Genomic DNA, 12,936 nt, shown 5'->3' on the forward strand with positions numbered 1-12,936 from the left:
CCCCCATGTTTTGCAAAGTCCTGAGAAAACAGCAGCGGCAGGAGGTTTATGGCGATCCCATCCTGAGTGTTGTATTCTTCCAGTCCGTACAGCGCTTTCACAGGAAATGGAAAGTCACTGCGGAGAAAAACCAGAATCTGATGCTGCAGCTCAGGAATACACAAGGCTGCAGGGAAAACCACTAGAGCAAACCAATTTCAAACACAACGTCATGGGGAGGAATTAGAAACAGAAGAACAAACGTGAACCTTTTAGGAATTTTGGAGCTAAGGGTGCAGGGATGCTGGGGTTGGGAGGAAAGAAGCTGTGGGACTGGGCAGCTGTGGCTGAGGTCAAGGGTGTTCTGAAGTTTGTATCAGTTACTGACAGAATTGATGTAACTTCACCAGTACAACCAAGCCAGCAGGTAAACAATACCTACCCTTCCGGAACAACACAGGAGTCCACTACGAAGGCATCCTGGAAATCATTGCAGATGGTGTGCCCAACACGTTCCTTCAGGAAGCAAACAAACACTAAGGGCAGCGCAGGGTGTACTTGCTGGAGAGCCCTAGATAAATTACTCTTAACCTTTCTAAGTCTCAGTTCCCTCATTTCTAAAAGGAAGTAACAATAAATATCTCATTATTGTGAAGCAGAAAAGAGAGAGTGCATAAAAGCACTTAGCACAAGGCCTAGCATAGAATAGGGCTCTCAGACAGATAGTAGCCACCATCATTAACAAAGTCAATCTCTTCTTTACTACTGTTATTGTTATTAAGTGAAGGAAGCCTCAGAGAAGAGCCCTGAGGCAGGGTAGGGCAGAAAAGCCTTTCGCAGTTAGAATTTAAGAGAGGTCACAGGATGATCTATTTTCACACTACAACAGAAAGACCTGAAGAGTGTAGTAAAGCAGCTCTCATGCTTTATTGCTTTAAGAAAAGACAATTGGCTTTACCAGGGCTTTTGGATCCAGCTTTTCTTGTTGGATCAGGTTGGCAAATTCATCATAGTAAAGTGCAGAGGCCTGAGGAGACTGCTCACTACAGGAATGAACCAACTGCAACAAGGAAGTCACCTGGAGCAAAGAGGAAGAATGGTTTAAACCTTGGGCTGTCAGTCCTTCCCAAACTCCATTCGCCCCATTCAAGACTGTTTTTTTCACTTTCTGATTTTACTGGCAAAGCTCTACTTCTCACTTGAAGTTTTCCTGAATGTTCTGACCTGTTTGTCTCTTTCTGATATCATCCCTTTTGCAATCTGTCAGACACTGCAGCCAGATTAATTTTCTAAAGCAAAGCTTTGATTTTGCCATTTCCATGCTAAGAAACCCTTAAGGAATACCTCTGCCTAAAGAATGAAATAAAAATGTATTGTTTTGCATGCAAGGCTCTCTGTTTTCTCTCTCAACTAGCTTTTTCTTTTTTCCCTTTGAGTAGGGTCTCACTCTGGTCGTCCCAGCGGCTGGAGTACAGTCTGGCAATCTTCGGCTGCAAAGCAACCTCAACTTCCTGGATTCAAGAAATTCTCTTGTCCAGCTCTGGAGTAGCTGGACTACAGGCGCCTGCTCCTCTGCATGGGTAATTTTTTTGTATTTCATTTATTGAGATTGTGGATTGCACCATGTTGTTCCAGTGCTTGGTCTCAAACTGCTTACCTCAAGTGATCTTCCTGGCCTCAGCCGTCCCAAAGTCTGATCAGGTGTGAGCCACTGTGCCTGCCTGAACTAGCTTTATGTCCCACTTTCCAGTATATACACTTATTTGTCCCCATGCTTCAACATCTTCTTGCTAAGACTTTATAATTAAGTTGGAGAGATTAAATGGATATAGAAATAAATGCAAGCTGACCTGGGAGTGGTGGTCTATACGTACTGTAATCCCAGTGCTTTGGAGAGGGCTGAAGGGGGCAGATCACCTGAGATCAGGAGTTTAAGAATCAGCCTGACCAACATGGCGAAACGCCCGACATGGTGAAACCTGGTCTCTACTAAAAATATAAAATTAAGCTGGGCATGATAGTCATGTCTGTGATCCCAGCTGCCTGGGAAGGGCTGGAGGCAGAGAGAATCGCTTGGAACCTGGGAGAACACCACTGCACTCCACCTGGGAGACAGAGGGTTGGGACTCCAGTCTCATACTAAGTTAAGTGCAACCCATGCCAGTAGTTTTCCAATTATATAAAATCACAAAGATAGGCAAGTTCAGGAACAAACTATTTTTTTTTTTTTTGCCTTTTTTTGAGACAGAGTCTCGCTCTGTTGCCCAGGCTGGAGTGCAGTGGTGTGATCTCGGCTTACTGCAAGCTCTGCCTCCCGGGTTCAAGCAATTCTCTGCTCAGCCTCCCAAGCAGCTGGGTTACAGATGCTCTGCCACCACGCTGGGACGTACTTTTATTTTTTTATTTTTTATATATTTTAGATGAGAACTCACCGTGTGTGCACTGACTCATCGCTCCAGGTTGGCTCTCTCTGAGTCGAAACTAGATGATGCACTTCTAAAAACAAAATAATTTTAATTTCACTTTTTAATATTTGATAACAATTTGCCAATAAGTTTAAGTAGTTCTAACTTCCCTATGGGTACAGGTAAAGATAAAAGTACATGAAGGGAGAGAAGCAGTATTTGATTTTGTCCATACAAAATACCGATATAGAGCAAAATACTTGTTATCTATATATATTTTCTTTTTTTTTTACTTTTTTTTTTATTTTTTGAGACAGTTTCACTCTTGTTGCCCAGGCTGGAGTGCAATGGCGTGATCTCAGCTCACTGCAACCTCCGTCTCCCAGGTTCAAGCAATTCTCCTGCCTCAGCCTCCCGAGTAGCTGAGATTACCGGCATGTGCCACTGCATCCAGCTAATTTTGTATTCTTAGTAGAGACTGGGTTTCTTCATGTTGGTCAGGCTGGTCTTGAACTCCCAGCCTCAGGTCATCAGCTCACCTCGGCCTCACAAAGTGTTGGGATTACAGGCGTGAGCCACCGAGTCCGGCCTGCTCATTTCTCTTACAGTTGTAACGTCTACTGTTAAAATGATGTCTATGCAATGTAACACTGTTAGCTGGCAAGATTAACTCATCTTAAACCACAGAAGTCAGAATCTCCATGTGTACCTGTCTGCCGCCATGATGCCAGCCATGGTGACAGCACCAAAAAATCCCAAAGAGTTTGTACTTGAATACGGTGCTAGAGAGCTGCTTTCTTATCACCAAGTGCATGTCATCCTGCAATGAGATAATGAAGAAAGATGGTAATGCTGGAATTGCACAGCAAAAGAAGGTATGGTATGGATATTGAGCCATGCAGCTAGACTATAAAGGGTTCTATCGTTTACTGTTTTTTGTTTTGTTTTTTTGAGACGGAGTTTCGCTCTTATTGTCCAGGCTAGAGTGCAATGGTGCAATCTCGGCTCACTGCAACCTGCACCTCCTGGGTTCAAGTGGTTCTCCTCCCTCAACCTCCTGGGTAGCTGGGATTACAGGTGCCTGGCACCACACCTGGCTAATTTTGTATTTTTAGTAGAGATGGGGTTTTACCATGTTGGCCAGCCTGGTCTTGAACTCCTGCCCTCAGGTGAACCACCCACCTCAGCCTTCCAAAGTGCTGGGATTATAGGGGTGAGCCACCACACACAGCCCTGTGTGTCTTTAGCAAGTCATTTCATGTCTCCAAGTTTTAATTTTTACATCTGTGAAATGGGGCAAGTTGTTTTAAGGATTAGAGGTAAATTATAAAAAAACTTCCAGAACAGTGTCTGGCACATGATAGACATTTAATAATAATAGCTTTTATTGTTATTATTCCTATAAGGATATGAAAATTATCATAATGTTGATGGCTGCTCAGCTAAAATAATGAATTAGAATAAAATACTTAGGTACAGATTTAAACATGGAGGCAAGGCTAGCCGTGGTGGCTCATGCCTGTCATCCTAACACTTTGGGAGGCTGAGGCAGGTAGATTGCTTGAACCCAGGAGTTCAAGACCAGCCTGAGTAACACGGCAAAACCTCATCTCTATAGAAAACACAAAAATTAGCCAGCTGTGGTGGTGCATGCCTGTGGTCCCAGCTACTCGGAAGCTGGGGTGGGAGGATCACCTGAGCCTGGGAGGTCAAGAATACAGAGCCAAGATCACATCACTGTACTGTAGCCTGGATGACAGAGCCAGATACTGTCTCAAAATAAAATAAAATAAAATAAAAAAATAAATATTGCTGAAAAACATTAAAGACATAAGTAAACGGAAAGACCTGTTGTCTTTGTGGACTGGAAGACACTCAATATTGTTAAGATGACAATACCATTCAAAGTGATTCAGCGCAATCCTTATCAAAGCCCCACAACATGATTTGCAGAAATAGAAAGATCCATACCAAAATTCACATGGAATTTCACGGGACCCCAAACTGCCAAAACCTTGAAAAAGAACAAAGTTGGAGAGCTCACACTTCCTGATTTCAATATTAATACAAAGCTACAGTAGTCAAAACAGTGTGGTGATGGCAGGACAGACATACAGAACAATGAAACACAACACAGAGTTCAAAGATAAGCCTTCATATATGTGACAAATTGATTTTTGACAAGGGTGCCAAAATCATTTCAATGGTGAAAGGACCATCTTTTCAACAAATGGCACTGGAAAAACTGGATATCCATCTGCAAAAGAATGAAGTTAAATCCTTAAAATACACTATACACAAAAATTAACTCAAAGTGGATCAAAGACCTGAATTTAAGAGCTAAAACTTTCTCTTAGAAGAAAATAAAAGAAAATCTTCATGACCTTGGATTCGGCAATGGTATCTTAAGCATGACAACCAAAAGGACAAGCAACACAGGAAAAAAAATTGATAGAGAGTGGGTCGTACAGCTTTGGAGTGGCAACCTTCGTGGCGCCAGTGACGATAAAGAGAACTAAATATGGGTGATGTTGAGAAAGGCAAGAAGATTTTTGTTCAGAAGTGTGCCCAGTGCCACACCATGCAAAAGGGAGGCAAGCACAAGACTGGGCCTAATCTCCATGGTCTCTTTGGGCGGAAGACAGGTCAGGCCATTGGATTCTCTTACACAGACGCCAAGAAGAACAAAGGCATCACCTGAGGAGAGGATAAACTGATGGAGTATTTGGAGAATCCCAAGAAGTACATCCCTGGAAGAAAAATGATCTTTGCCGGCGTTAAGAAGGCAGAAAGGGTAGACTTGATAGCTTATCTCAAAAAAGTTACTAATGAGTAATAATTGGCCACTGCCTTATTTATTACAAAACAAATGTCTCATGACTTTTTTATGTGTTCCATACTTTAATAGAGCTCATACACAGGAATTCAGATCATGAATGACTGACAAAATATTTTGTTGGGCAGTTGTGATTTAAAACTAAGGCTGACTTGTGGTTAAATGAATATGTTGCTTTTGAATTTTAATAGTAATTCCAATTCAGTAAATGCTATCACTGTTTACCCCTTCTAAAGATAAGATGAGACTTCCTTAGCAATGTTCAACTTTTCACAAAGATAGTGAGTGCTATCTTAAAACTTAATGGAGGCCAGGCGCAGTAGCTTACACCTGTAATCCCAGCATTTTGGGAAGCCGAGGTGGGCAGATCACTTGAGGTCAAGAGTTTGGGACCAGCCTGGCCAACATCAGGTGAAACTCTGTCTCTACTAAAAATACAAAAATTAGCTAGGCGTGGTGGTGGGCACCTGTAATCCCTGCTACTAGGGATGCTGAGACAGGAGAATTGCTTGAACCCAGAGGGCAGAGTTTGCAGTGAGCCGAGATCACGCCACTGCACTCTAGCCTGGGCGACAGCAAGACCCCATCTCAAAACAAACAAACAAAACAAAACAAAACAAAACAAAACAAAAAACTTAATGGAGATTGATTTTATATTTAGATTTATATAACTGGTTATATGAATATATTCAAATACTGAGGAAATTCCTTCACTGTCTTAGAACCAAGCAAGATTCACCTGTTTTGTGTTCATTTGCCTCTTAAAGGCAAGGGTTGGAGATAAATAAGGTAGCAATGTCTCGTTTATATTTTTGGCCTTAACTATGCCAATCTAATTAGAATTCCCTGTATTTAAAATGGTCCCTTTAACTTATTGAAAGGCAATTTAGTGTGGTTTATGTGTAATATCAAAGATTATTTAACACTTCTCACATTTTATACATGATCTATAAGGTCACATGCTTTTAAAATAGTAGCAAGTTAAACTTCACTCTTGAATTCTTTACAATCGAACTCAAACTAAGTTATAATTTAGGATTGTCTTTAAAGAGTCATTCAGAAACATAAAACTGTAAAACTGCTGTATATTAACGGTGCTTTTGACGTCTTAAAAGGATTAAAGTAGAGGAGATATACACAAATTTTAACATTATGTGTGATCATAAGTCTTAAGATAATTAAAAAGAAAACCACAGATGAAAAAAAATAGATAAGGCCAGGTGCAGTGGCTCACATCTGTAATCACAGCACTTTGGGAGGCCGAGGCAGGCAGATCACAAGGTCAAGAGATCGAGACCATCTTGGCCAACATGGTGAAACCCCATTTCTACTAAAAATACAAAAATTAATTGGGCATGGTAGCACGCGCCTGTAGTCCCAGCTACTCAGGAGGCTGAGGCAGGAGAATCGCTTCAACCCGGGAGGCAGAGGTTGCAGTGAGCAGAGATCGCACCACTGCACTCCAGCCTGGGCGACAGAGCAAGACTCCATCTCAAAAAAAAAAACGTAGATAAATTTGACTTTATCGAAACTAAATATTTTTGTGCATCAAAGGACACTATGAAGGGAGTGAAAACCCATAGAATGGGAGAAAATATTTGCAAATCATATATCTGATAAGAGATCAATATCCAGAATATACAAATAACTCCTATACCTCAACAACAACAAAAAACCAGTTTAAAAATGGGCAAAGTGCTGAGCACGGTGGCTCGTGCCTGTGATGCCAGCACTTTGGGAGGCAGAGACGGGTGGATCTCCTGAGCTCAAGAGTTTGAGACCAGCCTGGGTACCATGACGAAACTTCATGTCTACCAAAATTGCAAAAAATTAGCTGGGCACGGTGGTGCACGCACCTGTGGTCCCAGCTACTCAGGAGGCTGACATGGGAGGATCGCTTGAGCCTGGGAGGTGGAGGTTGCAGTGAGCCAAGATCACACCACTGCACTCCAATGTGTGTGACAGAGTGATACCCCATCTCTAAAACAAAACAAACAAAAATGGGTAAAGGACTTGAATAGACATTTCTACAAAAATATAGAAATGGCCAAGAAGTACATGAAAAGATGCTTAACATCATTAGTCATTAGGAAATGCAAATCAAACCACAATGAGATACCACTTTGTATTCATCAGGATGATTATAATTAAAAAATAGGGGCAAGCAACATGGCAGGTACCTGTTGTCCCAGGTACTCAGGAGGCTGAGGCAGGAAGACTGCTTGAGCCCAGGAGTTTGAGGCTGCAGTGAACTATGATCACACCACTGCACTGCAGCCTAGTCGTGACAGAGCAAGACCCTATCTAAAAATATATATATTTTTTATTTATTAATAAATAAATTAGTTAATAAAATTAAAATAAAATTTTAAGGATGAAAAATAAATGTTGGCAAGGATATGGAGAAATTGGAGCCTACATGCGTTGTTGGTGGGAATGTAAAATTATGCAGCTGCTATGGAAAGCAGTTTGGTGGTTCCTCTAAATGGTAAACATATGGTCATCATATGATCCAGCAATTCCACTCTTAAATATATATACCCTAAAGAACTGAAAACAGGGACTCAAATATTTGAACAAATCCATAGACAGAATGTGATTAGTGATTATTAGGAGGTAGGGACAGGAAGATGGCGAATTATTGCCTAATGGGTACAAAGTTTGTTTGGGATGATCAGAAAGTTCTAGAAAAGGATAGTGATAGTGGTTGTATAACATTGTGAATATACTTACTGCTACTAAATTGTATCCTTAAAAACAATTTAAATGGTATATTTTATGTTATGTATATTTTATCAAAATTCAAAAATAAAATAAAATAATGAAGTGGATTTTTATTACTGATTTGAAGCAATCTCCAAAATAAACTGCTAAATGCAAAAGGTAAGATGTAGAACAAGAGGGAAAAGGAAACTACAGGTAAATACAAATTTGTAAATTATCAGAACATCTCAGAAGGTTATAAAGTGACTGCCCCTGTGGGAGACAAACCAGGTGCCTAGAGGACTGAGAAGTGAGAGTTATTTTTCACTGGATACCCTTCTATATGTTTTGAATTTTATATGACACATGTATATTACCTAGTCCAAAATTTTTTTTAATTAAAAAAATGTGTTGACTGGAGACCCAAGAAAGGTGTGGGTGGGGGGAGATAAAAAATATACTGGTTGTTCAAAGTCACAGTCCAGTATGAATTACTGCCGTAAGATAGCACTAAAGATACAAACGAGTTACAAGTTATGATTCCAATCTAATCTATTTATTTATTTATTTATTTATTTTGAGATAGAGTCTTATCGCCCAGGCTGGAGTACAGTGGCACAATCATGGCTCACTGTAGCCTCAACTCCCTGGGCTCAATGGATTCTCCCACCTCAGCCTCCTGAGTAGCTAGGATTACGGGTGTGCCACCACACCTGGCTAATTTTTGTATGTTTTTGTAGAGATAGGGTTTCACCATGGTGCCCAGGCTGGTCTCAGACCCCTGGACACATGTGATTCGCCTGCCTTGGCCTCCCAAAGTGCTGGGATTACAGCCTGGCTTTTTCAGTGAATGGTGTCCACAAACGAAAGCAGGCCCACGTGAAGTTCACATTAGATGGAGATGTTTCTTAGGAAACAAGGCAATTCTGTGTCCCCACTGCACTCAGAACCTGAACAGTTTCGTGGTTATCTGATCACAGACCCATCTCTTCCCTAATAAACAAAGATTTTCGAGGGCAGAGGATCTAATATATCAGTGCCTGACACAGGATAGGGACTTAATGTTTGTGGTAAGAATAAAAAAATGCTGGAACTATGGCTGTGTACTCCATTTCCACTACTACACACAAGCAAATCTATCATTTGGTTGTGTGTTTTTTTTTTCCAGCAAATTTCAAGTAAAGAGGTTTAAAATACGAAATACTAAAAATACAAAAATTAGACAGGTGTGGTGGCATGTGCCTGCAGTCCCAGCTACTCGGGAGGCTGAGGCAGGAGAATTGCTTGAACTCAGAAGGTGGAGGTTGCACTGAGCCGAGAGCATGCCACTGCACTCCAGTGTAGGTGACAGAGCTAGACTCCATGTCACAAAAAAAAAAAAAAAAAAAATTCCAGGTGCAGTGGCTCATGCCTGTAATCCCAGCACTTTGGGAGGCTGAGGCAGGCGGATCATGAGGTCAGGAGATTGAGACCATCCTGGCTAACATGGTAAAACCCCTTTTCTACTAAAAATACAAAAAAATTAGCTGGGCGTGGTGGTGCATGCCTGTAGTCCCAGCTACTCGGGAGGCTGAGGCAGGACAATCGTGTCAACCCGGGAGATGGAGGTTGCAGTGAGCCAAGATCATGCACTGCACTCTAGCCTGGGCGACAGAGGGAGATTCCAACAACAACAACAAAAATCTTCCCCAACATATTGCCTCTTACCTGGATGTGGCTGCTGGCTTCATTCTGTTTACTAAATGCCAGTGTGCTGAGAGCATTGAAGAGTTTTTGTATTTGCTGAGGAGATATGTTATCCAGATAATCTAAAATGCCCTGCAGAAAAGATGATGCCAACAATGAGGCTGGCAGCTAACATTTTTCCCTTAAAAATCAAAAAATTAAAATCCCTATAAGAGAGGCACACAGATCAGATAGCCAGGGATCTAAAACTTTTTAGCTGCCTTAAAAGCTCAAGTTCTAAAAGCTATGCTCAGAGCCCAAAGGTTTGATAGACTGGAAATAAACTGAGAAAACTCTTCCAGCTTTCTAAGTCTCTTATTATCCGAGACTAGGAACTAACTATCAGGAAAGATAAAGTTTTCTTTATCCTCTTCACTCTGAACCACAATCCTGGGCTTTAGTCATCTACTGCTTAGTCATTCTAATGCATCTCCCAGTTCTCAGTATTCTTTACCTCCACCTTTCCCCTTTTCAGTGAAAACAATATTCTACCAAAAGTTATGTCTTTACCCTATTCCTTGCCATATCATCCCTTCCCAGCTTCTACTCCATGAATTATTTCTCCTTTCTCTACAGATCTGGAAGGAGTCACAAGGAAACTATTTACTTTGTGACCGTGGGAGATGTCTCAGCTTTTCTCATCTGTAACATGGTGATAATAATAGCTATACTACCTTTTGTGGTTTCTCTGAGGATAAAGTAATAAAACAGTTTTGTAAACTTCTAATTAATTTTTAAAATTTTCTATTTCTTCCTCTCTATTGAATCCTTTTCTCAGCCTACAAGCAATCTCAAACCTCCTCATCTAAAAAATATCTCCCTTGCAACCAGCTTCTCTCTCAAGCTACTTTTCTTATTCTCTCCTTGATGCTTCTCAACATTGACTCTATTCCGCAAGTCTTCAGGTTACTGCTCTCTGGCTTCCACCCTTATAATTCAATTAACACTGTTCTCTCAGAGGTTACCAGAGGTATCCTAATTGCCAAAGCCAATAGCCTCTGCTCCATCTTCAACCTCTACAGTGTCCGACACTGGAGATAAATCCCTCACTCTTGAAACTCATTCCTGGGCTTTTGCGACCTGACATCCTTCAAGCTCACATTATTCATCTTCTAGTTTTCTCATTTTCCTTCTATGGACATTTGCTTTCATCTGCCACTTAAACTTTAACCTTCTCAAAATGTCTGTGTTCTTCTAAGCTTCTATGGTCTTCTGCCTCAAAATTGCCTCAGTAGAGCTCACATTTATATGGTTCTGAATGCCCAAACTAAATCTTCCACCAAAGGGTCCCCGCAAGATTCCAAACCAGAATTTCCAACTATCCACTAACCATCTACACATGGCTATTCCATAATGAACTCATCATACTTCCTACAGAAGATGCACTCCCCTCCTGGTCTCAGGAAATGGCACAATCATTCACCTAGTTTCCTAAGATGAAAAACTCGGACTTAGTTTTCCTGTTTCTTATTGCCACATATTCTTAACAGTCACCAAGTCATGTTAATTCTAACACCAAATTGTCTCCTAAGCCATCATTTCTTCTACATTCCCATGACCAAAATCTGGCCCTTACTCTCACTCCCTTAGACCCTTTCAGTGGTCTCCAATCCACCCATGATATAGCCTACTGAGTTATCTCTGAACGCTGAGCAGATTAGGTCAACTCTGGGTAAAAACTGGTAATAGCTCCCTATTGTCTAGAAAATAAAGTTGAAACTCTTTAGCATGTTGAGACTCTTTGCAACACGGGCCTTTCCTATGTCTTACCAGCCTTGCCTCCCATCACTCTTCTCCATATATATCCTATTCTCCAGTCATGCTTGTTTGCTTCTCATTCCTCAGTCACACCATTGACTTGGGCACCAGTTTGTTTCTGCTCAAACTCTTCTCTGCTTAGAACACAACTTCCCATACTTTCTCTTGTCAGTCATTCCCATCCTTCAGCAATCACTCAAATCGCCTCTTTGAAGAATTCTCCAGCTTCCCAGGCTAAATTTAATTATTCTTGCTCTGTTTTAGCTATAGTACTTTACCGAAGAATTCACCATGCTGTATTTATAGTGAATTGCTTAGGTGTCTTAGTCTTTAACATCAAAGGCAAGGACCTACTTTACACCCACAGCACCCAGAATAGAGCTTAGTCTGTGGGTTAGATATAAAGAAGTGTTTGCTGAATCAATTAACACATAGATAGAATAGTCACTTTTTATTTATATTACTTGCCCGTTATTTCACCTCTGTCCCACCTCCTCCCACCAATTATAGTGTTAAATATCTAAAGTACAAGAAGCCAATAAGATGCCTTTACAAAGACAGCATTCATCATCATAGCAGACGGGTTTAGCACTACCAACTCTAGGAGGACATCTAACGCGGTATCAACTTCAGCTTCATTCCCACTGCAGATATGGGTCACTAAGGCACCAACCACCTCCTATACAGAGGAGAGTCAACAGGACAATGTAAAACAAAATATGGGATGGCCATTCTAAAGGGATTCACCCCCAAGGCCTCTCCAATCTCTACTTTGTTAAAATCACAATCAACCCAATCCCATCATCTATTATCTAGTTTTCATTAATGTTGGCTTCAGGAGATTTAGGAATATGCCAGCGTAACTTTACCATCCCGTCTTGACCTATTTCCCATATTTTATCAGTGAGCACTGCCTAAGCCCTCCTGATTTTGCTCCTTGGCATAGTTTTCCTCTTTCTTGTTCCCACATGGGTTAAATTTTACCCTTTAAGTTGAGGTTGTACAAGATCAGTTGAAATTTCTCAAAAAGATGGCACCCAAGGAGCTAAAAGCTTTAAAAGTTTTCTCTATATAGTACTGGCTAGACTTGCATGTTTCCAAGCAAACATGGATCATGATAGTGTCTCTAAGACATTAAGAGGGTTCAAAAATGTCTTAGATGCCATTCTCCCTTTATACTGTCACTGTGTAATAGTCATAACAGAATTATATTCTCAACTGCAGCAGCTACCTCATNGTAATTCCAGCACTTTGGGAGGCTGAGGCGGGTGGATCACCTGAGGTCAGGAGTTCGAGACCAGCCTGGCCAACATGGTGAAACCCTGTCTCTATTAAAAATACAAAAAATTAGCCGGGCCTGGTGGTGCGCACCTGTGATCCCAGCTACTCAGGAGGATGAGACAGGAGAATCGCTTGAATCCGGGAGGTGGAGGTTGTAGTGAGCCAAGACTGTGCCACTGCACTCCAGCCTGGGCAACAAGAGCGAAACTGTGTCTCAACAACAACAACAACAACAACAACAACAAAGTG

The 12,936-nt window shown here is 41.2% G+C and overlaps 1 protein-coding gene and 1 pseudogene across 1 annotated transcript; one reads left to right on the forward strand and one right to left on the reverse strand.

Moving 5' to 3' along the window:
* Window positions 1–2: 2 nt before the first annotated feature.
* LOC108544127 (Fanconi anemia group D2 protein) lies at window positions 3–12,085 on the reverse strand (the record flags this gene model as incomplete). Its single annotated transcript, XM_017895097.1, has 6 exons — window positions 3–117; window positions 422–495; window positions 938–1,057; window positions 3,094–3,204; window positions 9,631–9,741; window positions 11,954–12,085. Coding segments are annotated over 6 exons (663 nt in total), but the record flags the coding sequence as incomplete, so codon positions are not given.
* LOC108544129 (cytochrome c-like) lies at window positions 4,906–5,220 on the forward strand (annotated as a pseudogene).
* Window positions 12,086–12,936: the final 851 nt, after the last annotated feature.

This window comes from Rhinopithecus bieti, unplaced genomic scaffold, assembly GCF_001698545.2.
Source record: "Rhinopithecus bieti isolate Rb0 unplaced genomic scaffold, ASM169854v2 scaffold_26308, whole genome shotgun sequence".
Taxonomy (NCBI): Eukaryota; Metazoa; Chordata; class Mammalia; order Primates; family Cercopithecidae; genus Rhinopithecus; species Rhinopithecus bieti.